The sequence below is a fragment of the Fringilla coelebs genome (assembly GCF_963513975.1).
Source record: "Fringilla coelebs genome assembly, chromosome: 17".
In the NCBI taxonomy this organism is placed as follows: domain Eukaryota; kingdom Metazoa; phylum Chordata; class Aves; order Passeriformes; family Fringillidae; genus Fringilla; species Fringilla coelebs.
Window position 1 is genome coordinate 11704882 of NC_140043.1, and position 23608 is coordinate 11728489.

Consider the following 23608-nt stretch of genomic DNA (forward strand, 5'->3'; position numbering starts at 1 on the left):
ACAGTGACTGTCACCAAAATGACAACGTGTTTCAGTGGGAATCTCAGAAATGCTCCTTGGGATTCAGACTGAGTTCCAAGCCCATGGCGTAGCTGGGTGATGCTGGGATCAGCCTCGTGCCTTTTTGAACTCTGCAATTAATGGGATGAGCAGAAAGGATTTCTTTTTCCTTGTGAAACAATCTCTTATTTTATTTGGCTTTTCACCATCCAAGTACTAGGGATTCCTAGAATTTTCTCATTCCTGGCTATTTGGGAGCAGTTCTGTCAATTTACTTTGCGCAAGTCTGCTGGAATGGGGAATGATCCTGCTAATTTGTTTGTTTCCCTCTTCCTGCCCTTTCTCTGGGAGGGTTTATCCCAGCTGCTCCTGGCTTGTCTGCAGGCACAGCCTGGATCCTGGAGTTGCCCCCAGGATGGGATACTCAGAGCTGAGCTGGTTCTGCTCTGTGCAGATCTGGATCTGTGCTGATTGCTGCTCCAGCCCAGTGCATCCCAGGAGTGGCTGGAAGGACATCATCAGCAGTCTATTTCTGTTGGGAAATTGGCTTTTGTGGGCTTCATGATTGATTTCATTTTTGTCTTTTTGCCCTTTGTGCCAGAGGAGCATTTGTGTGTGAATGGCCTTCAGTGTCTGCAGCCCTGTCAGCATTCCTGCTGGGCTGTGGCCCACGATCCCCACGCCTCCAAGCCCAACAATGCACACTCACACTCCCCTTGGTCCCTGCTCTGCTGAGAACAGCAAAGCCTGTTGAGTTTTTGGTCTCCCCAACATCTCACTTCCTTCAAAACAGATGGGAGAGATGTTTGCTCCTGCAGAGAGGCTTTACAACCAAAACCCCCCCAGCTGGAGCTGCTGCCTGGCCCCTTCCTGGCACAAAGATGCCCTGGCTGTGTCTGAGGAAGAGATGTTCTCCTTGAGAACCTGCAGCCCACATTTTGCTTTTCTTCTTGGTGAGACTTGTCTTCAGCTCAGGAGGTCTGGGAATGATGACTTTGGGTGTGGAAGTCATAGGTATGGAAAGAACTTTCCTGCCTTGCAATTCTGGTAGTAAAAACACCTCAGTCCAAGTGGTCCTGAGCAGATCTCTGACCGTGCCAGGTGTTTTGGGCTCCTGCAGTCCTGACCACAGATCAGTTTGTCAGCATATCCCAAATCCTACACATGTGCACTAGCACTTTGTTCTCTTTGCTCTAAACCATCTTTGCACGTGTTGGTTGGAACTGGGCTTTTCCAGGTGCTGCTCCTGTGGCAGCCCTGCTCCATGTGGGGCTGAGCTGGGGTGCCTGTGCTGATATTCCCACCTGTGTTTGTCCAGGTGATTCCCTTTAATTTTTGTGTGGCATGGAGCAAAGGCCCCTTGGACACACTTCATTAAGAGAAGGAGAAGGGACTTGCTGCTGCTGGAATCCCTGGGGCTGTTCCTGGGGCTGTGCAGTGCCATGGGAAGGAGCAGCTTTGAAGTCCCTTTTTCCCCTCTGCTGTTTTGTGTTGCTCAGGCCCCTTCCAAAGGCCCCTCTGCTGGTCAGGAAGTGTTATCAGATGTGCCTCTATCAGGCCAGAGCAAGCAGTGCCTCCGCCTTAACCGTTGGCTTTTTTTGGGGAGCAGGAGCCACACGGCTGCTCTCAACTCTTCCTGTTTCTCTCCTTTCTCTTTGATGTGCTCCTTCCCAGCTTGGGTTGTGCTGCTGTTGTGGTGTGGCTGTGGGACAATGCCAGTCTCCTCTGCTCGCTGCAGTGTCCTGCCTAAAATCCACCCTCTGGAATATGGAGGGTCTGGCTGGGCTGTGGGAGCATCCAGCAGACTCACCCCCTCTCCAGGGCTGGTTTGTGTTCTTTCTCAGTTGCCTTGAGGTGGCCAAACTTGTTCCAGACCAAGCAGCAAAGGGGGAAGAAAAAGGGGGAAAAAAAAAATCAGTTCTCTTCCTCCTTATCAACAGTGCTATAGAAAAGGGAAGTGTGTTCCATTCTGTGGTGCTCGGGAGGCCTGTTTTTCCCTCACCTTATCAGTTTGGAAATGTTTTGAGTAGAAGATGCCATGAAACTCAGAGAACTGGGAGGCATTACCTTGTTTGCCTTTGTAAAATCATGACCAATTTTGAGAGAAGTGAATATTCCTTTTCTTGTGGGGGTTTGGGTGTTTTTTCTTCCTTAAAAACAGACCTGGTTGCAGGAGGCTGCTCACTCACCTCAGGCTTGCCTGGGTCTTCCCAGGAAAAGTGGTTTTCTCTTTTCTGACTCTGTCTGTGGATCTTTATTTTGAGATGAGTTCTGTAGCTATAAGATGTGTTAATAGAGTGTTTGCTTGTGTCCTGCAAGATCATTATGGCTTATGTGAGATTCCCCATTAAAACATGGAACTCAAGCGCATGAGGCATGCAAGAATTCCTCCTGGGACACCTCACAGCTGGAGCCAGGATGACAAAGCTAACTGCCTGGGGAAAACTGTTGTGGGACTGGCATCTGGCTGCCCAGGAGCATGAGCAGCTCTGTCTCTTTTCCCAAAATCCAGTGTTTTTAAGGGATTGCTTACTGGCATTCCTGGCCCCGGGGGGTGGCAGTTTGTACCGCCGAGAAGGCGCTTGCCTATTGTGTTCTTCAGCGACTCGAAATGGGGTTGATGTGTGTTGCAGCCACACTCCTCTGGAGCTTTCCCAAAGGGGAAGAAATATTTCCTTTTCAAGTTGAGCAGCACGGAGCCAACGGATGGAGCAACAGCCTCTGGAGCCGGCTCTCAGCAGGGCTGTGGCCATGAGCACCCTGTCCTTGCCAGCCTCTGGGGGCAGGAGGGACTGTCACTGTCTGTACCCTCCTCCTGACGCTCCTGGCATTTCCCAGGTGTTGGAAGTGTTGGTTTTTCCCTCTTTTAGGGTAATAATTTCCTGTGTTTGGTGAGCTGAGGTCAAGGAGTGGGAGGAGAGCTGGTCTGCAGCTGTATCCGAGCATCAGGGTCCTGGGGCTGTGAGTGGGCTCTGTTTATTCAAGAGCCTGAAGTGACTCCTTGTAGTGAAGTTGTGCTGGTCAGGATTCCTGGAAGGGCATCCAGGGATTGGGTGGTTTCTGTGGTGTGTGCCAGTCAAACTGGGTGAAAACTGGCTGAGAATGCACAGAGAGCTCCTCATTCCCCTGGTCAGGCTGGTGGGACCAGAGTGGCCTTATGGTGTGTGCCTGAAGAAAGAATTTGGGTTTGTAAGAAACGAATATTCAGGGAATGCAGTGCTCCTAACACACAAACACCGAGCACCTGAGAGACTCCTTGTCCAGCAGGAGCTCAGGAATGGCTCTGAAAATCCATCGGGGGAGCTGTACACTGAGGGAAGGACCATTTAAATTTCCTGTATCTGTATTAAAGCATTGCTTTAACTGTAAAGGAATGAACAGGCATCAGTCCATAGGATGCTTTTCCTCTAGTGCTGTCCCTCCCAGGGAATATGGACTTCCCGCAGCCAGGGGCTGTGTGGGTGCTGATAGGAGCCTCTGGAGCACGAGGGGGGAAGCAAACAAACAAACAAGTCTGGAGGAGGGAAACGATTAGCCGAGCCTCAGCTGGTTGTTTCCCCTCTTGAATGGCTCTCTTTCATCAGGATGTGTTGGGACAAGTGCTTTTTCAAGCCAGGATATCAGTGGAAGACACAGTGTTCCCTAAAAGCCATCCAGTTCCCGAGGAGCATCAGCAGCCGCGATTCCTCTGCTCCGCACAGAAAATACACTTGACCTTTTCTTTGCCTTCTGGTGTTTTTTATGGGTTTAGAAGCAAAAGGATGTGAGTTTTCCAGCTGGTTATGAATCTTTTCGATTTCTCTGACTTCTGTCTGACGCTGGGGCCACCACGATGCTGCCGCTGTGCAAAGAAAACCAGCCCGAATTAGTATGTATGAGCCACGGGGTTGTGCTTGGGGGCATCTGTCACCCCTGCCGAGGGGCACAGGGTGGGGATGTTCTTTAATGCCAGGACTTGGGTGTTCTTTAGGAGGAGTATTTTTAAAACAGAATTAAAAGCTCGGAGTTTTAGTTGTTTACTGGGATTGTAGGATTTAAAAGGGAGTTGTGCCTTGCCTTTCTCACTGAGCTGTGTCCAGAGCAGTTGTGTGAAGTGGCAGAGCGCAGACAGTTCCCAGAGCGGAGATAAGGGCTGGGCTTGGGTAACGTTGTTGTTACAATGTGGTGTAAACTGTGAGCAGAGAGGCGTTTGGGTGTGTTCCCCGTGTCTGGCACCGTGCTGGGCACATGGAAACCGGAGCTGGTGTGGAGATGGGGAATGCTGGGGGTACGGGAGGGTTTGTGCACAGGAAGAACGGGCATTTCAGTGGAAATGGAAACCTTGCTCTCAGCAGGCTCCTGGCTTTGCTTTCCGGTTCATTTCCGTGCACATGGATTCACAGGAACAAAAATTTTGCTCTGTGAGTTGTCCTTTTCCTGGACCACTCACTGCTCCAGCAGCACAGCTCTCCCTTCTGCCTGCAACTGGGAATATTCTGCTTTATTGTCACAGATTCCCAGACTGCAGGAGAGAACATCTGTCAAGATATATCATCAGAGCAGGAGATCCTGATAACTTTGGGAAGGAGCTCTGTTTTTTCCAAGGTTTTTCCTGCTGTAGAAATCCTAGTCAGTACTTTGAGATCAAAGATCCTTTGGAGTAAAATATCCTATTTCGGGATATCTTTTTGCTTTCCCAAAGAAACTTTTCCCCAGATTCTCAGGGTGGGAATGCTGTGAATTATCTCCTGGTGCATGATCTAAACATTCTCTGCCTCTTGTGAGTGCTGAATATCCCATACATTGTGTGGGGGTCGCTGCCTTTGTGTCACTTCTGGCCTTTTTTAACGCTTTCCTGTGAGGTCTGGGGTGAGAAGGAAACAAGGCTCTTCCTGGCTGCCTCCTGGAAGGAGCCACATTCCCATTTGTTCCCATTTGCTGCCGTGGGTGCCGTTATCCCAAGCCAGGCTGAGCTTGGATCCTGCTCAGACCCAGCCAGTGAGGTGAGGGGGGAGTGCTGGAATCCTGTGGGAATGGAAGTGGAGAATTGTTGGAATTAGAGTGTGCTTCTCCTGCTGTGTTTTATTGATCTTGTGGAACCTGAAATTCAGGCAAAAAATTTAGTTCGCTTTTTAAAAAGTGAACTCAAAATTTGAGAAATCTCTTAATTTAAACCTGATCTAGATTTTTTTCTGGAATTCTTGAAATTCAGTTGAAGCAGGAGGAAGCTTTTCCTGGGAACTTGGGCTGTGTTCTTAAGAGATTAGAAAATCTGAAATTATGTGAATTTCATGTCTGTCCTCACAAAAATGCTGAGGTAGAGCAGAGCATTGGGAGCATTACCACTTACTCTTGTCTCAAGGCAAAGACCATGGATAAAATATGGAATAGATGAGTGCTGGGAGTAGTGAATCCAGTGGGATCATTTGCTGGAGCATAAGGAGCTCCTGTGCAGCACAGTCTCATAATGGAGCATTTCTGTTTAGTGGGTGCAGACAGTAATTAATGGTGATCTATGGCTGCGAGCGTGGGGCGGTGGAAAGTTGGGCTTTGGAGCAACAGATGGCTCTTGTGCTGTTTGGGGAGCAGAGCAAACACATCCCAAGCAATTCCTGTGCAGCTGAAAGGTGCCTCAGGAGACAGGGATTTCCAGCCATGTGGGAAATGCATCTTCACTGCTTCTGGCCAGAGCTGCTTCTGAAGGATTTCCAAGGCTCTCATGTGAAATCCGACTGTGCCGGTGCTGTTCTGCCTTCTCCTCCCTTATGCTCCAGCCCTGGGTGTCATTTCCCTCTGGAAATATCACTGTGTTTGCCCAGACTCTATCCCAGGATGCTGATCTGCTGATCCAGCCACAGCAGAGCCAAACCTCTGCTCTTGTGCTGGTTGTTTTTGCCTGAGGGTCCAGAGCTGTGTCCTTTCCCTTGGGATGTGCAGGTTCCATCTCCCTTCCCCTTTAAATCTGCACAGTTGCAGGTTCTTGTTTTTGCATTCCAGAGAAATGTCAAGAACTGCAATCAGCAGGAAGTGATGGGCTCAGAACCTGCTCTCCAGTCCATTGCAGGTCTCAGCCTGTAAAAAGTCCAACCCTTTGCTTCTTTTGAGTTGCAGAATTCTAGAATCAAGTGATAAAGTCATTTCCAACCCATGACAGCTCAGGCAAGTACCTCCTGCAGGGGCCAAGTAATAAAACAGTGCTGGAAAATGACAGATGAATAATCCATGAATAATCCCAGAGTCATGCTGTGCAAGTGGCTGTGGCAAAATCCTACTATTTTAGTGAGGAAAGCACTTCCTTTCCCAGATGTGCACATTTTGCTGCTCTTTCCTTTCAGCTGACTCCTGTGTGTTTTTTTTTTATTATTTTCCAGCCTCAGCGAGAGCTTTTTCATGGTGAAAGGTGCAGCTCTTTTCTTACAGCAAGGAAACAGCTCCCAGGGCCAGAGAAGCCTCCAGCATCCCCACAAACATGCAGGTAATGATTCAATCCTCTCTGGAGATCCTTTTTCCCTCCCATCCAAAGGGACAGGCTGATGGCACAGGTGGGTGACACCCCAGGTTGTCCTGGTGAGCCTTGTACAAGCTGCTGAACAAACCCAGGGTTTCAGCCCACATTCAAAGTACTGAGTTTTTTTTATTGGGATCATTGAGTCTTGGTTTAAACTTTAATCATTCTCTTGGAACTGTGACTGGAATAGAAACTTATTCTCTGTGAAAATCATGGCATTTTGCATGGCTTTCTTTAGGCAGGGAAGCCTGTGCAGCCAGAAGGGCTGTGTGGAATATCTCTCCCTGTTTTCCCCAGTCACACAGGAGGAAATGTCACTTGTGCTTCAGTGAGTTAATCTTTGCCTCCCCTTTGGCTTGTGGCAGGGCTGAGTCACAGAGCTCAGCACCCCTTGGGCACTTGTGGATGTCCTGGACATTTCTCCAGGGGCTCTCCCAGCCTCCAGGCATCTGGAGCTTGGGACTTTTTGCTTTGGAACTTCCTGTTGCTGGTTTTGGATGTTGCTGGTCAGAGTGAGGGATGTTTGATCAGGATTTGGGTATCTGGACAGATGTACATTTGTTAGCTCCTCACATCCTGGTTTCAGGAAAACCCCCTTTCCTGTCAGCTCACCACAATCTGTTGGAGTTTATCATGGTTTAAGAACAGACTGTCCTGCTTCCCCCAGTCCCTTCCAGTTGCCAGCTGGTGGGAAGAAATGTCAGGGAGTGGTGTGGTGAGTGTACACACAGATTTGGATGCAGATAAGGGCATCCAGGGAAGTTGATTCTGCTTCCCCAGTGTTTATCCCCTCTGCCTTTGGCACTTTGGGAATAGGTGGGTAAGAAGAACTGGGATTTTGGGGCATTTTGAGAGCAGGAGCCTGTGGGAAAGGCACAGTGTGGTACTGTGTGGTGCTGCTTAGCAAACACTCCAGCACAAAGGGGGTGTTTGAGTGCCAAGCTTGGCTTTGGGTTTCTTGAACTGTCAGCAATTCCACATACCCAGCAAGCAGCCTACGGAAGGAATTTTATCTCACATGGAAAGTTATGAGTGCATTACTGAGTTATTAGATGGGAACTTGGTTTGTTTTCCTGTAGATTCCTTGTTCCTTTCGTCTGCTTTCCCCAAACAGAAATGTCCCCACAGACCTAGAGCTGAGGGCACTTAGTGCATGAGCAGAACTTGGAGACAGAAGGGCTCCATCACCCAAACCAGGCCATTGCTGCAGCCCTTCCCTCTGGAGGTCACTCATGCTCAGTCACACCCTCTGTAGGGCTGGTGGGGCTGATCCCACCATGCTGGGGGTGATTCACAGCTCAAAGTTGTTCTCTTCTCCTTTGTTCCTGTTTTTTTAATCAGAGTTTTTCCTCTTCTTCTTCCTCACCTGTTCTCATGGCCAAACTTTTCTGTCCTCTCTAGGGTGCTGTGACAGGAAGAGAATCCTCTCTTGTGCCAGGCACAGGTGGTTTCAGTTGATTTGATGGCTTCCAAATACTGTAAGGTTGTGTTCTCACCCATCCAGGGAATGCCCATCCAAGAATCTCATTGCTCTTAGTGCTCTTTGGGACAGCAAAGTTAATTGACCTCCCTAAATTAGTTTTTTTTTAACTTAAAAGCATCCAATTTCTTTAAAGGTGAAGAGTCTGCTGATTCCTAGTGCAGCAGGAGCCCCTTTGTGATGATTGCTGTGCTTTCTGTGCAGGTGACTTGCCCCAGCACCTCCAGGTGATGATCAACCTCCTGCGCTGCGAGGACAGGATCAAACTGGTAAGGACAGGTGCATTTTCCTGCTCTCATTTCTCTTGGAAGTGTTTGCAACAGACCTGTAGAGGAGCAGGAAAAGCATTGGCAAATCCTGGATTTCAGAGCTGCCTTAACTCTGTGCTGGTTTCCAGCCCTACCCCACTTTCCTGACCACTCCTTTTGCCCTGATCCTTGTGTCCAGCTGTGAGTTGGGTCAGGGAGCTGCTCTGCCTAAAATGAGTTGTTTTGTTATATTTCATTTTCCCTCCAGCTGACAAACAGTAATACAGGAGGAGAGACAGGACCTTGCTGGTTCTCTTGGATACTTTTAAGTCAGCCTTGAAATTGCATCAGCTGGGCTGGGCTTTCTTTTGAAGAAATCTGCAGATAAAAATCTGCTGTAGAAGTCACTTCTCTGCAGAGAAGTTGATGCCAGTTTTGCCTCCTGCAGGACTGAGCTATTTCAGTGAAGATTTGGGAGTGGGAGAATCCTCTGAGCCTGCCTGTCTTCAGTTCAGTGCATGATCAATGTTTTTACACTTCCTGCTTGAAACTTCAGAGCAAACCTTTGGGTTACATTTTGTAGCGTTTCCCCAACCTGTAATCTTGGCTCATCTTCCCCTCACCAAAACAGCAACAAGCCTTGCTGTATCTTCCATACTGCACTAAAAAAAGCTTTTGGGGGTAGTCAGAACTTGCAAAGCCTTGTGCAGCAGTGGCAGCACTAATGAGGCAGAGGTGGTTTGCAGGCCGTGCGCTTGGAGAGCGTGTGGACCGACCGCGTGCGCTACATGGTGGTGGTGTACAGCAGCGGGCGGCAGGACACCGAGGAGAACATCCTGCTGGGAGTGGACTTCTCCAGCAAGGAGAGGTAGGTCTGAGCTGGCAGCCAGACAGGATGGGCTCTCTGGCACCACCAAAGTGGCCCCAGGCAGTTGGGTTACCTGCATCTGCAGATTCTGCAAGAGAAAGGACACGGGGATGAGTCTCTTTCAGTCTCTGTGGAATCAAAGGCTGTGGCATCCACCTCACCAGTGGGAGTTTGCTGCCTGCTCCCTGCAAAATGCTCTTGCAGACACATTTGCAAAACTGGAACTCATTCTCTCCCCCAGACTCCAGTGTGTTGATGGAATGATGCAATGGAGCTGCTTTTGTAGTAGCTTTGTTGCCAAATAACGTCAAAAAACAATACTGCAGAAGTGGCTCCAAAACCAACAAACAACTGTGTCAGCAACGAGCTGTTCCTTTTGTCTGACTGATAAGAGCACACAGTATTTGGAAAAGCAAGTGAAATATTTTGTTATTGCAGCCTCTCTCAGATTATTCCAGTTCTGGTGAGTAAACCAAGGCAGAAAGGCTCTTGGCTCAGGGAGAAGGGGCTGGTTTGGCAGAGCTGGAGTAAGAGGCTGGAGCTGCCAGGCTGTTGTGTGTGTTCTCCCAGGATTTAACAAGCTGCCCTGTCCTTGTGGTGCAGCCTCTGTGAGTTTCGTTTCATTCTGGAAAACCTTAGTGGTGGTTTTCCCTGGAAGGTGGGAAGGGGAAGCTTTGCACAGCAGAAGGATCTGTAGGGAAGCTCCCAGCCATGCCTTCCTTGTCAGATTCTTGTCATTGGCTTTGATGCTGCCTCTGTTCTGCTCTGGAATTCCCATGTGGCATTCCCTTGGTGTGCCACAGCAGGGGAGGTTGCCATGTCACCTCCACTCTGAAACAGCCTTGCATTAATTTGCTCCTGGTGATTATTGAAGTGAGGCAAGAGGAAGGATGGATTTCTGATGCTGTCTGCATCCCAATTTCCTTTAAAACCTGAATATCTCAGTAGCTTAATTATTTATGGCTGGAAGTTCCTGGCCTTCATTATAGCAGGGTTTTCTTGCCAGATTGCCTGTCTGAACTGAAAGTGTTCTTTTGGGTCAGATAAACCCCTAAAACCCATTTTCATCTGTTCCACCTGTTAGAGTGATCCCATGGAGGAATCACCACGAGTTATCACCTTGTCAGACCTTCAGACTCCAGCTTCCAGTTTTATTTAATGGCCTGAAATATTACGAGAGATTACTAGAGCAAGGCTTGAGGATTTTAAAAATTAAAGAGTATTAATAATTTAGGCTATTGGCATGACCACATTGTGGCCTATATTTAACTTCCTGTCTCGCCATCTCTCTTCCAGTAAAAGCTGCACTATAGGAATGGTTCTTCGCCTGTGGAGTGATACTAAAATCCATCTGGATGGGGATGGGTAAGAAACCACATTGAAAGGATAAATGTGAATGTCCTTCCCTAGCTGGGGGCTGCTCTAGGAGAGATTCTCCATCACCTTGCAATTGAAGTGCCCAAATTGGATTCATGGCTGCAGAGTCCTCTTATTGAGACAGTGAGTTCTTGTCTTGCTGCCCTTACACTGCTCCTGTGGTTCCAGGGAATGCTCTGAAACCCCACTGAGGACTGGAGCTCCCATTCCTGGCAGCCTCTTGCCATTCATACTTGGGAGGTTGGAAAATCAGTGAGAGAAATTCTCATCCTGATTCTTTTTGGCCTATGGGTGCCCCAGTGCAGTGTCTGTTTGTAGGGAGCAGGTTGGGGTGCAGAGAAAAGCAGTTTTTGACTCAATTTTCCCTCTCTCCATCAGTGGCTTCAGTGTGAGCACTGCAGGGAGGATGCACATCTTCAAACCTGTGTCGGTGCAAGCCATGTGGTATGTGAGGGGCTGGGCTCAGGGAGACACTCTTCTTTCTGTCTGTAAATCTGAAAAAATCAGCTGCATTTTAGCCTTCTCCACAATGAGTATTTAGGGGGCTGCAGCAGAGATCTGCTTCCCTTTGTCAGCAGAGGGGCTGTGGGAATCCTGATCCCAAAGCAGGACCTGCTGCTTCAGTTCAGAGCAGCTCTGTGTCCTTGAGTATGGGGAAAGTGGCACCAGGGAGATGAATAAATATGAAAGATGAGCTCGAATTCCTGGAGCTGCAAACCAAGAATTTCCTCCCTCTGCATGTTTCTCTCACTGGCTGACAGAGGAAGTTCAGGGCCCATTGCCAGCCTGTGCCATTCCCTGTGTCCTGCCCCATTCCTGGGGTTCCTGCAGCCCCAGGTCCCCATTCTCCTTCCAGCTCCTGCCACCCCTCCCCTGTGCAGGGATTCCAAACCCCTGAGCCAGCAAATTCCTCCCTGAATAGGCTGCTCCACATGGAACTACATCTCCCTCTGTCTGGGCAGTGCTCCCCTTGGAGCCTGGAGAGATCCCTGTCCCTGCAGCATCTCCTAGGGAGGAGATACAGCTGTGGAGCAGGATGTTGTGCTGGGGATGGTTTGGTACAGAAACAAAACTCCTGTTCCTGTCACTTTTGAATTTGGCCCCTCCTGTTGCCAGCCTTGGATGTGGTTGATGTGTTCAGTGCAACAGCTTTGGAGTAGAGCCTTAAAGAAAGGAAAAATTGAGGAGGGAAGGAAGGAAAAAGTAATGTTAGGATTTGCAAAAACAAATTACCCAATCTGGGCCTTGTCCCTGGAGCCTGTCAGGGGCCTGGAATGCTGGTAAATATGCATCAGGCTCCTTGCTGGAGGTGTTGGAAAATTATCCCTGTTCTTTATCTTCCTTTGGCTGTACAAGTTGGTTAATGACTAGATCCCAGAGCAACTTGTGCCCCCTCCTTCCCTGTTAATTAGGAGAAGATTTCAGCCCCTGCCTCAGCCCTGCTGTGAGAAGCCCCCAAGGTGCAGTTTGTGCCTCTTTGAGCTCTGACTCCATAAATTTCCTGCTTTCAAAGAGCAAACTGCAACAACTAATGCTGAAAATCCTTTTCCTCTGTGAAACTCTCTCAGCTCCTGCTTTGTCTGCTCACAGCTGCCCAAATCTCTTCTCCCACCCTGCAGGTCTGCTTTACAGATCCTCCACAAAGCCTGTGAAGTTGCCAGGAGGTACAACTACTTCCCAGGGGGGGTGGCCTTGGTGTGGGCCACCTACTACGAGAGCTGCATCAGCTCTGACCAGAGCTGCATCAATGAGTGGAACGCCATGCAGGACCTGGAGTCCACCCGCCCCGACTCCCCAGCCCTCTTTGTTGACAAGTCAGTGCAGCATTTTATTTGGAAAAGTTTGCTTGGTTCAGGAAGGAAATCTCCCCTTCTCCCTGTTCTTCCTGGCCTGGTTCATTTCTGGGGTTGCAAAAGCAACAAAAGAGAATTTGTGTGAAATAGTCAGACCTGAAACTTTAGCTTATATAGTGTATAAGCACCAACAAACTGCTTGTTTTTCTTTTTTTTTAATTTTCATTATTCCCATAAAAACTTCCCCTTTCCCCTCACTTCTCAGTGCTGTGCAGGTGCTGCCAGCCTGGAATCATCCTCTCCTCTTCCTGTTCCTCCCCAGGCCGACGGAACGGGAGCGAACGGAGCGGCTCATTAAAGCCAAGCTCCGGAGCATCATGACCAGCAAGGACCTGGAAAATGTGACTTCCAAGGAGGTAAACAGAAAAAATTCTCACTCTTCTTCTTCCTGCCAGACTCCCTCTCTAGAGAGTGGTGAGCAGGCACCATATGCCTGGGTGTCCCTGGCTTTGGAATGTGCATTTCAGCCGTCCTGTATGGGCTCTGCTCTGGCTTTGCTGCTCTTCCCTCCTGAGAAATCAGGATAATCCCAGCATCACAACTGTCTGTCAGGACCTCAGTAACAGCTGTGTGACTTTCAAATTAGATTTGAAGGTTTTATTTCCTTTTTTTTCCTGGACAAATGTCAGAGGACCTTGCAGACAGCATTTTGCTGGTGAGTTTATGGATGGAAAATCACAAATCAAGGCTAGAGCTCGTTTGGATCCATCCCCCAGGCTGGTGTAATGCATCCACCCACAGTGCAGACGTGATCAGAGTGGGAATGGTTCTTTCTGGGGTGGGTTTTTGGTTTTTAAGTGAGGTTATTAACATGCAAGTGGTAGGAGGAAGCTGAGAACGTGTCTGTCTGTGGATGTGTTCCTCACTCCTCCTGCAGACAAGCTCTTGTCTTTTATTTCTCAAATTTCTATTTTTAAGGAGCAGGTACCCCAAAATACTTTTTTTCCTTCAGATGTTATCTAAAGCTTTATTTATTTTTTAGCTTCTTAGTTTGGGGATTTAGGATGCCAGGATGCCATGGCAAGGGACAGTGGTTTTAAACTGTCAGAGGGGAGGGATAGGTGGGATATTGGGATGGAATCCTTCCTGGTGAGGGGCTGGGATGGAATTCCCAGAGAAGCTGGAATCCCTGGAAGTGTCCAAGGCCACGTTGGACAGGGCTTGGAGCAACTTGGGATAGTGGAGGATGTGGAATGAGATGAGCTTTAAGTTCCCTTCCCACACAAACCATTCTGGGACAATTGGAGAGATACCACACACTGAAATTCCTGGTCTCCAGAAGGCTGAGTCCCTGTTGCTGTTTTTAATGAAAAAGTGAAAAGTGTTCTGCAGGGAAGTGCCCACAAATGTTTCTGTTGGACACCAAGATTCCAATGCCATCCTTTGTGCTTGCTCTGCAGATCCGAAACGAGCTGGAGAAACACATGAACTGCAACTTGAAGGAATTCAAAGAATTTATAGACAATGAAATGCTGCTGATCCTGGGTCAGATGGACAAACCATCCCTGATTTTTGATCATCTGTACCTGGTGAGTGTCAGGAGCTCCGGGAGAGCTCTGCTGTGCTGTGTCCAATCCTTTGCCACTAGATGGTACTCCAGGCAAAACCAGGCTCTGCCTCTGGAACAAAGACTTCCCAGAGATGAACACTTGGTGCCCATTGGGTCTTTTTGTTGTTGTTCTGGATAGACTCAGAGGAATTGCTCGTGTTTCAGGGCAAAATCTGCTTTTTAACAGTTTAAAGCTTTCTTTTGTGAAGGTCTGGGGAGAATCCAAGATGTAACTACCCCAGAGTTTCAGGATTTGCCTCACTTCTCATGTGTGGCATGTCTGGGATCACAGGTGCATTCACTTCATTTCCCTGTACTATTTCTCCCTGTGTTTAAAACTGTGGAGTGGCCAGGGGCAGTGATTTGGGATGAGCTCAGTCTCACCCTGGCATAGAACTAACTCTGTGGGTGAGTTGTGCCCTGGTCCCTCCTTCAGCAGGTCCCTGCCTGCTCAGGACAGGACACCAATGCCCTATTCCTGGCTCAGAGGCTGTTCCCAACATTCCAGTCAGCTCAGGAGGATGGCTGGGGCTGGGGGATTACAGAACTTTAGGGAAACTGGGTGTTTTGGGGCCCCTTGGAAATGTGTGTTTGTGGCTGTTGCAGGGCTCCGAGTGGAACGCTTCCAACCTGGAGGAGCTGCAGGGCTCGGGGTGAGTACTGCTCCTCCCAGCTCCAAACCCTCCACTGTGTGCCTGCAGTTCCCCCAGGAGCCTGGAGAGGACATTTGCAGGCTTTAGAGATGATTTTACCCCTCAGCCATGTGGTAACTTCCCACCAGCAGCTCTGTGGAGAAATCTCTCCAACCTCAGAGAGTGAAAATAACAAAACTTGTTGCTGGTGAGGTCCATCAGGATCTCCATCCCCCAATGTTCCCAGTGCTGTGCCGGGTGTGAATTCCTGCAGGCTGCAGAGGAGCAAAGGTTGCAGCACTAAGGAAAAAAAATCTCAGATGGAGCAGAGCTGCCTGTGGATGAGCAAACTCCTCCTCACCTGCCTGGACAGGCAGCTCCAGGTGTCTCTCCCATCCCCATGGTGCTGCTTGGCTCCCTTCCCTGCCACACTTTTTAGATCAGGGAGAATTCTGCCCATAAATATTTGCTGCTCACTCAAGGCCTGCACCAACCTTGCTGTAAGGAACTGAAATTCTTTACAATTTCAGCACAGCTGAAAATGTTACATTTGGAGTCCTTGGGAACAGATGTCTGCACATCTTGGGACAAGGAACTCAAGCAGGGTGTTAATGATTATGTCTTGCATTGGGATATGCGTGTCCAAAGGCAAAGCTGGACAAATTCTGAGACAAATATCCTGTGTCCTTGATTTTTCTCAGTGATAGGAGGTGATAAATCAATCTGGACATTCATTCTCAGGTACATTGTTATCCCTGCTGTGATATTTGGCAGGAATCAAGAGATAACATGTGACTCTCGTGGTTTTGATCAGAAAGAAGGGAAGGGGATGGGATTGCAGCTAAAACCTGCAGCTGGAGATGGTGATTCCTGGGCTGTGTTCCCTGATAATTCACTTCTTTCTGCATCCCCAGAGCTGTGTGGCACAGCAAGGAGTTCCTGGTTAGGTTACAGACTCAAAGACAATAAGTGGGATAAAATAAATTTCTCCCTCCTGTGCCCAGGGTGCACTCGGGATGTGCTGGCAGTGAGAGGTGGCAGAACAGCCCCTGTGTGCCCTGTGTACCAGGAGTTTAGGATTAGGGCTGTAGGCAAAACCTGACAGCTCATGTTGGGTTTGATTGCATGGATTCACAGTGTCCCTGAGGGCCTGTGTGGTGACCATGGCAGCTCAGGGTGTCTCTCCTGGTCCCACAGCATTGACTACATCTTGAATGTCACCCGGGAAATTGACAACTTCTTCCCAGGCCTGTTCGCGTACCACAACATCCGCGTGTACGACGAGGAGACCACGGACCTGCTGGCACACTGGAACGAGGCTTATCACTTCATCAACAAGGCCAAGTGAGTGCTGGGACCCCTGGCCCCGGGGAGGGCACATCCCAGCTCTCTCTGTCTCATCCTGGGCTCTCACAAAGCTGCAGGGCCTCACAGGAACTGCAGGGCCTTGGCATCATCATTCCGTGTTCCTGGAGCTCCTCCGTGCCCTGTCCCTTCCTGGACTGGCATTAACCTGTTTCTAGCCCATTTTTGTTACTACTTTGTTTTGCTTCCGAAAGGAAATGAGGATGTTTCCTCTTCTGGAGACATTCTGGAGCTGCTCCAGCCGTGTCTGTGTTGGACCTGCCCCAGCTGTCTCTGCAGACAGAGCCTGTCAAACCCTGTTGAGCCTCTACACTCAGCCTTTTCCCAGTGATCCCAGTTTCCAAAGACTTAGACGGAGGCAGGAGGCTTCATGGTGGTCTCTGAAATGAAGGAGGCTGCCCATCTCTAACTCCCAGCTCTTCTGGAGAGGGATTCTTCCCCTGGCCCTCATCATCCCAAACATTCTCACCTCCAGAGCCGTGATGCAGATAGAGTGGGGAGCACTGTCCCTCCTCCGGTGAATCCATAACAAATCCATAACCAGTGACATGGCATTTATTCTGCCGTTTGTCCTGCTGCAGGAAGAACCACTCCAAGTGCCTGGTGCACTGCAAGATGGGCGTGAGCCGCTCTGCATCCACCGTCATCGCCTACGCCATGAAGGAGTTCGGCTGGTCCCTGGAGAAGGCCTACAACTACGTGAAGCAGAAGCGCAGCATCACGCGGCCCAACGCCGGCTTCATGCGGCAGCTGCTGGAGTACGAGGGCATTTTGGATGCCAGGTAAGGCTCGGGATGAGCGGGGAGGAGAGGAGCTGATTGTGGATAACATCTCAAAGGATTGCTGATCTCCGTGGGGCTCTGTTGGTGTCATGCTCACAGATGTGTGAGGGGTGTAGCCTGAAGGGTCCCTTGAGAAGGGCACAGGCAGAATCCTGGGCCAGTTGTGCTTTTCTTAAACCTTCCCTGTGCCAGGCTCCCTGCATGGAAATTAGCTGGGAGAGCTGCTCTGGTGTAATTCAGGGAGGGCTTCTCCGTGCTTGGGAAGCACGTTTGGATTTCTCAGCAGCCAGTGCTGCTCAGCACAGCATTGTTCTTGTTTTATGAGGCAGAACTGAGCTCAGGCCATTCTGGAGGCAAAGTGTTCGTGGTTCTGTGCCAACCCCAGGGCTCTGTCACTGCAAGGGCTGTAGTATTTATCTTCTAAGGACAGGAGCTGTGCCACGGGACGTGCAGAGGAGTCAGTTTGGGGTGTTGTGCTCTGAGGAAGCTTCTGTGCTCTGAGGGGTCTCCTAAGGTCTGATCCCACCACAGCTGTACTCAGGGCACTGTTCTGGAATGGCCAAGTGGGGGGAAAAATCCCAGTGCTGAAGTGGTTTGTCCAAGTGGGATCTCAGGTCTGGGCCCAGCCCTTGAATTCTGGACTGTGGAGATGGAAGGAAGCTCCTGGCACTGGGCGTCCTGCAGGGCAGTCACTCGTGTCCTTGTCCTCTCCCCAGCAAGCAGCGCCACAATAAACTGTGGAAGCAGCAGGCAGAGAGCAACCTGCCCCAGAACACCGACGGCACCACGGGCTCGGGAGACTTCTTACTGGAGAGCTTGGACATCGACCTGGAAAATCGCCTGGCTGACCTGGACATGCCTTCCCAGTCTGCCTACCTGGACAACCGGGCCGGCTCCGAGGGCTTCGGGTACTGCTTCCGCCGCCTCTCGGACACGCTGCTGGAGAACAAGATTCCCGGGGACAGGGAGGGCTTCTTCCACATGGAGCAGCTGGAGCGGGATGCCCTGGTGGGACAGCCTCCATCTGCACCGTCCCAGGGGAGGCTGCTGGAGATGGAAAAGGCCCCGGAGAGAGCGGAGCCACTGGCAGAGCTGGGCGGCTTCTGTGAGAAAGAGGCAAAGAAGAAACTGGACTTCAGCCCCAGGAAGGGAAGAATGGTCCTTGGGGAGCCAGGGGAGGACGGTGTCAGGGAGGAAAATCCCATGGAAAAGTGGAAGCGGCGTTTGTCCATGCACAAGGAGGAGAGCAGGCTCAATAGGGAGAACTTGAATAACAACAACAGCAAAAGGAGTTGCCCAGAGGATTTTGAGGTGCGTATGGAGGTGAGATGGAGGTGATTGGCATGGCTGACTCTGCTGCAAGTGAAACTGCTCTTCTCATCCTCATAGCCCAGTTTCATTTGACTTGGATAAAGCCTTTCATTCCATGATGAGCTTCTCCCCTTTCGAGGCGCTTCTCACCAGGGCTTTGCTTGCCCGAGCTGTGGATGTAGATGCCAGAAAGTGCCCAGTGAGTGCCCTGTAAAGTGCTGTGGGCAGCTCGCTTGCATGACCCTCGCTTGGCACGGTAGGTATTCCTTGGAGACACTGTCTGCTGCGAAAGCACATGGCTTTAGTTCCTGCTGCAGGGCCTGAGGTGGAAATAGGCTTTGTTCCAGATCTCTTTGGCTGTCCCACACCTTGTGGGCTGTGCTGGTGTCTGTTCCGTGCTCGTTGATCTGTCCCTGTTTTCTCTCCTGCAGCACGATGCCGTGTTCGGGATCCTCAGCAAGGTGAAGCCATCCTACCAGTCCTGCACTGACTGCATGTATTCCTCAGCGGGGTTGGCCCCCGACCCCTTCGGGGAGCAGTGCGAGAGGCTCGGCGCAGGCGCCGCACGGCGCAGCAGCACCATCTGCACCCAGCCCCCCGTCCTGTCCCACCTGCACTCCCACCTGATGGAACACCTGCCCAGCAGGGCACCCCCCGAGGAGCCAGGCAGAACTAAACATAATGAGGCTCCGCTCCCTCTGGCACCAGGAGCCGGGGCTGTGGAGGTTGGCATGTGCAGGTCACTGGATCAGCACTGCGGCCTTCTGGAGAGAGGGAAAGATGCACCAAAAACCCCCGAAAAAACTCTGCTGCCAAGGAGAAACTCCCACTGTGACAGGAGCCTCCTTCACGCAGAGGTGGTGAGGGAAGAGTCTCTGGCCAGAAAGGACCCCAGACCTACCAAGGACCTGAAGTACCTGTTGTTCAGCAAAGACTTGGAAAAGCCGAGCGCCAACAGTTACTTGATGCAGCACCAGGAGTCGCTGCTCCAGCTGCAGAAAGCGGGGTTGGTCAGGAAGCACACCAAAGAGCTGGAGCGCCTCAAGAGCCTGCCCTCGGATGCCTCGGTGCTGCTCAGGGACAGCCCCCTGGGCAGGGTCGACTCCAGCATCGTGGAGGAAAGCGAGGATTTGATGGCCCATCCCAGCCTGGTGCCTCTCCTGGCACCGGCCTCACTGGTGGCCGGAGATGCCGAGAACGACCTGGAGAAGCTGGGGGTGAAGCGTGTCCTGGAAGGGATCTCCCAGAAAACCTCCACGCCGGCCGGGTGCCGCCTGGAGCACACGAGCAGCTTCACCAAGGACTTCCTGAAGACCATCTGCTACACCCCCTCCTCCTCCCGCAGCTCCAACCTGACACGGAGCTCCAGCAGCGACAGCATCCACAGCGTGCGGGGCAAGCCCGGGCTGGTGAAGCAGCGCACGCAGGAGATCGAGACCAGGCTGCGCCTGGCCGGCCTCACCGTGTCCTCCCCCCTGAAAAGGTCCAACTCCCTGGCCAAGCTGGGATGTCTGAACCTGTCCTCCGAGGACTTGTCGAGTGACGTGGACGTGGCCACCATCACGGACTCCAAGGAGGCCGTGTCCAGCGAGTGCTCCGTGTTCTGTGAGCCCCCGCTGAGGAGCGCGGACGGCACCTCCAAACCAGCGGTGAAGCCTCTGGCTGGGAACTTGAAGAACACGCTTTGGATGGGCAAAAGTTGATGTCTTGCAGGGGGAGGAGGGGGCTGGAGCATTTTGGGGGTTTGCAGCATTTATTCATTACACCAGTGCTGTTTTATCATCTGACTTGCAGTAGCTCATCTGGTGCCACCTCCTCGTCCCCTCTTTGTGCTCCGAGAGAGGAGGAAACAACCATGATGGGTCACAATGAAGGGCACAAGGGAACTAAAATGTGTTGCATGGCTTAGAGAAGGACTTGGTGTGTGACTTGCCTGTTGTCCTGCAGGATACTCTTCCTAGTACTGTTTGCCAAGTGTAATAATGTGGATTTGTGTGTGGTTATGGATAGATATTTGTATCTCTACCTAAAATGCTGAAATACTCTGTAATTATTCATGACTTTTTTTTACAGAACAAACACAGGTCTCTGTTTAAACAGGGCACTTGTGGAAAATCCTTAAAATGGTGACACGCACACTACCTCTGTTCTCGCTGGCTTTTTGTCCTGGTTTATTGTTTGGGGCTTTTATCCAAAAGGCTTTTCCCAGAATTCTTGCTGTTGTTTGAAGGAATTCCTTTAGCTGTAAAGGCCTGGAGGAGTGTGGACGCAGAAGCTTCCCCGGGCCGTGGCTGGCGGGTGACAGAGTGCTGAGCCGTGTCTGGGGATGCTGTGACCCGATGTCACCCCGGCTGTTGCTGTCACAGGTGTTGTGTTCTTGGGGTGTTTTGCTGTCATTGTGGTTGGTGTTGTCCCAGTGCTGACAGAGCCTGGCCAGTGGTTGCCTGTGGACCCTCGTGATGTGAAGCTGTGTCAGTGTCGTGGGTGCTCTGGGGACCTTCTGTCACTGGGCTGTGGGTGACATGAGGTGGCCAAGGAGGGGTGGCTCTCCTGGACCCCGGTAGGTGACAGAGCGTCTTTTGTGGTTGTGCTGTCAGTTTTGTAGGATGGTCCCTGTGCCCAGGGAGCTGCTGGAGGAGTCCTGGGTGTTGTTTATGGTGGGCATCCGGAGTTTGGGTGCCACAGCCAGGCTGGGCCTGTCCCAGAGCTCGCAGAGCTGTGTGCGAGAGCCCTGCTGGGGGGACAGTCGGACAGAAACACGGACACGCTCTTAGAGAGGGATGTTGGAAGAAGGGTGGGCAGCCAGGGGCTGTCTGTGCTCTCAGTCCAGTGTTACCCCCTCCTGTCCTGCCAGGGCTGCTGCTTGGATTCCCTAAGGAATTCACATTTTCTGTGAGTATTTTTGACAGCCAGTCTGGTCAAGAGCTGCTCCATGCGAGCCCTCGCTGAGTCCAGAGGGAAGAGCTTGGGAAGTGAGCAGGGGATGTGCTCCAAACCTCAGTGCCCCTGGTCCCATCCGAGGCCTTGTGCCTTTGGGTGATGTTTTGAAGTAGATTTGGGGGGCTCTAAGAGGTGGATTTGCTCACCCTGGCTCTGAGTGTGAGTATTCCCACATTTTAAAATCCATGGAAAGGCTTTCTTGCAACTCCCCTCTGAGGTGGGGCAGAGCCAGGCTGCAGCAGCTGCTCTGAACTGTATTGATTGAAAATCCAGTGTCTTGAGGAAGGGAGCTGTGCATTTTCCTGCCTTGAATGGAGGAGTTCCCTTTTTCCCCTTAAACCTAAGATCCTGCATGTTTAATTTGTGTGAGGAATTGTAGGGACAGGCAATCAGTGAATAATTGTCCCTCCTGAAAGAGTCTGAATTTGATTTGCATTTGCTCCACCCGGGAGAGCTGGTGTGGAGCAAAAGGTGCTTTGGGAGGGAAGTTTGCAGGAAGTACCTGTTGTTTGGGCTTGTTTGGGCTGAGGCAGCGCTGGGTCGTGCTCAGGGCAGGATGAAACCCCACAAGCCAGGGCCGGATCCATTCCCTGTGTTTGGATCATCTTTATCCTCCTTTGCACCCAGATTCAGGTTTGGGAAGGGGCAAATGGGAGGCCCCCGGGCTGTTGGGTGCCGGAGGGTCGGAGCAGCACCTGGGGAACCTCCGTGTCCCCTCCCCGGGACAATTCCACCGTCACCCTCGGCTCGCCAGGGCCGCCCACAGGTTATTGTTCTCTGTGTGCTGCCGACCCTTCCCATCGCTGCCTGGCTGAGGGAAGAGGTGCTGGGAACGGTTTTGAATGAGTTTGCAAAATTCCGTGAACTGATACAAGCGAACATCTGATTTCCTTCCTGTTTCTCGAGTGCCTGCCGAGTTCTGCCGCGTCCAACCCGCCGCGTTCCGGGGCTCAGCTCGGCACCTTCCGCCTTCCCCTGCTGCTGCTCCCGCCTGGCTCTGGCTGGATCAGCCCCAGGCTTCGCTCCGGGCTCGGGGCTCCCTCCCTGCGTGCTCGGGATGCAGACACGGCTTGGTGAGAGCTGCTCCGGGAGCTCCTCTGTGCCATTCCCGGGGGGTTGTAGCCAAACTCCCCCGTCCCGTCGGGTTTGTTGCATGACAAGGTTGATGTGCTTGTCCTCCCCACGTGTCGTACGTGTCCTTACGATGGAGTGCCTTACTCATAGTTTACAAACACTGTGTATCTGCTGAGCTGTTGGACTCTGCTGTTTGCTGTTCTCTAGGGAGTTTTTGGTGCTTTTGGTGTTTCCGATGGCAGTGAGGCCGTCCCTCCTCCTGTCCTGCCCTCCTGTCCCCGCCGAGCTCGGCGCTGCTCACCTGCTACCGCTTCCCTCTGCTCTGGGCATGGCAGAACCAAAGGGCTCCGTGACAGCCGCGGTGCCTGTGGCTGCTCCCGGTGTCCCCGTTGATCCCGTTTATCCCATTTATCTATGCATCGCTGCCGGAACGCGGGCGGGGTGTGCAGGGACACATCCCATCACCGACCACGCTTTGCTCGGCAGACCCAAACCCTGTCCCGTCCTGCCGGAAATCATGAAATGCACAAACCGGCACCTTATTCCCGGTCCAGGCGGTGTCGCTCCGTGTGGCAGCAGTGCCCGACCTCCCGGGAGGTTTGTCCCGGCCGTGTCACCGACTCCCCGCGGAGCGGTGGGGACAGTCCCGGTCAGTCCCTGAGGAGGGGGTGAGTGACGTGTAGCTGTTCTGTGCATTGCTGTACTCCATAACAACGTTCCTTTATTCCATGGCATTTCTTATCCCAATTTTATATGGAAATCTGCAGGATTTTTGTACTGTATGCCCGCGGGAGGGATGCATCATGCACTTTTTTTTTTTACTTTTGTTTGTAAAAATGTCCTGGATATTTTATGTTTATCTTGTGAGGAAAAACAAATAAACTTTTTTTTTTTCCTCTTACAAATGAGTTTTGTAGCTTTGTTTGGAGGTGGGGAAGGAACAGATGCTGAAGGGGTGGACAGAAAAGGAGGGAATAGGATGTATCCCAGGAGCCACTGCCTGCCCTGTGTTATCATTGCCCATCTATCCTGGCTCTGCTTCCCTCATTTTTGGGTCCTGGCTGTTTTCTGATGCTCCTGAAGGGTGGATTCAGAGGAGCAGGATGGAAATCAGTCATTCTCACCTGGTTTCTTCAGAGCCCCTAGCCTGGGTTCAGGAGAAGCCTCTCACCTTCCAGAAAAGATTCCAGCAGTGGAGCAGTAGCTCATGGAAAAGTGACACCTGCACCTTGCTGAGCCTGGAAAATCCCACCTGGGAGAGGACCTTGATGCTGCCACAGCAACGTGGGCTGTGGGATTCCACAGGCCTGTGCTGCTCTCCTCAGCATGGACAGCAGCTCCCTGCCTGGGGAAATCATCTGCAACCATCGAGGGCACTGCCCTGGGCTGCTGGGGGTGGGTTTGGAGCATTTGTGTCTCCTTCACCTGAGGATATCCCCAGGAGTGGGATGGATCTGCAGCTTCCTGCTGCTGTTTGAGATCCTGGAGCACAGCCTGCCCCTCACTCAGCCAGCACCGTTTTGGGGGCAGTGTTTGCTGTTGGCTCATTTAACTCACACATCCCCCTTGGCTGGGTCGGCAGAGGCATCGCTCCCTGCTCAGCTCAGCTCCCCAAAGATGGAGCCTCCCCATGGAGCAGTTT

The 23608-nt window shown here is 51.4% G+C and overlaps 1 protein-coding gene across 4 annotated transcripts in view; it reads left to right on the plus strand.

The window, feature by feature from the left end:
* SSH1 (slingshot protein phosphatase 1) overlaps positions 1-22933 on the plus strand; it is a 33925-nt gene extending 10992 nt beyond the window's left edge. Inside the window, exons 1-14 of one of the 4 annotated variants that reach the window (XM_084217575.1) lie at positions 3663-3868; positions 6351-6454; positions 8172-8236; positions 8962-9083; positions 10380-10448; positions 10839-10904; positions 12080-12274; positions 12576-12669; positions 13714-13842; positions 14469-14515; positions 15692-15838; positions 16441-16641; positions 17358-17952; positions 18384-22933. In XM_084217575.1, the coding sequence (XP_084073701.1) occupies positions 3783-3868; positions 6351-6454; positions 8172-8236; positions 8962-9083; positions 10380-10448; positions 10839-10904; positions 12080-12274; positions 12576-12669; positions 13714-13842; positions 14469-14515; positions 15692-15838; positions 16441-16641; positions 17358-17952; positions 18384-19655 (3192 nt within the window). In that variant the 5' untranslated portion in view covers positions 3663-3782 and the 3' untranslated portion in view covers positions 19656-22933. Of the gene's footprint in view, positions 1-3662; positions 3869-6350; positions 6455-8171; positions 8237-8961; positions 9084-9219; positions 9547-10379; positions 10449-10838; positions 10905-12079; positions 12275-12575; positions 12670-13713; positions 13843-14468; positions 14516-15691; positions 15839-16440; positions 16642-17357; positions 17953-18383 lie in introns of those variants that run through there. The other 3 variants (XM_084217574.1, XM_084217576.1, XM_084217577.1) reach the window with 3 other exon arrangements.
* Positions 22934-23608: the final 675 nt, after the last annotated feature.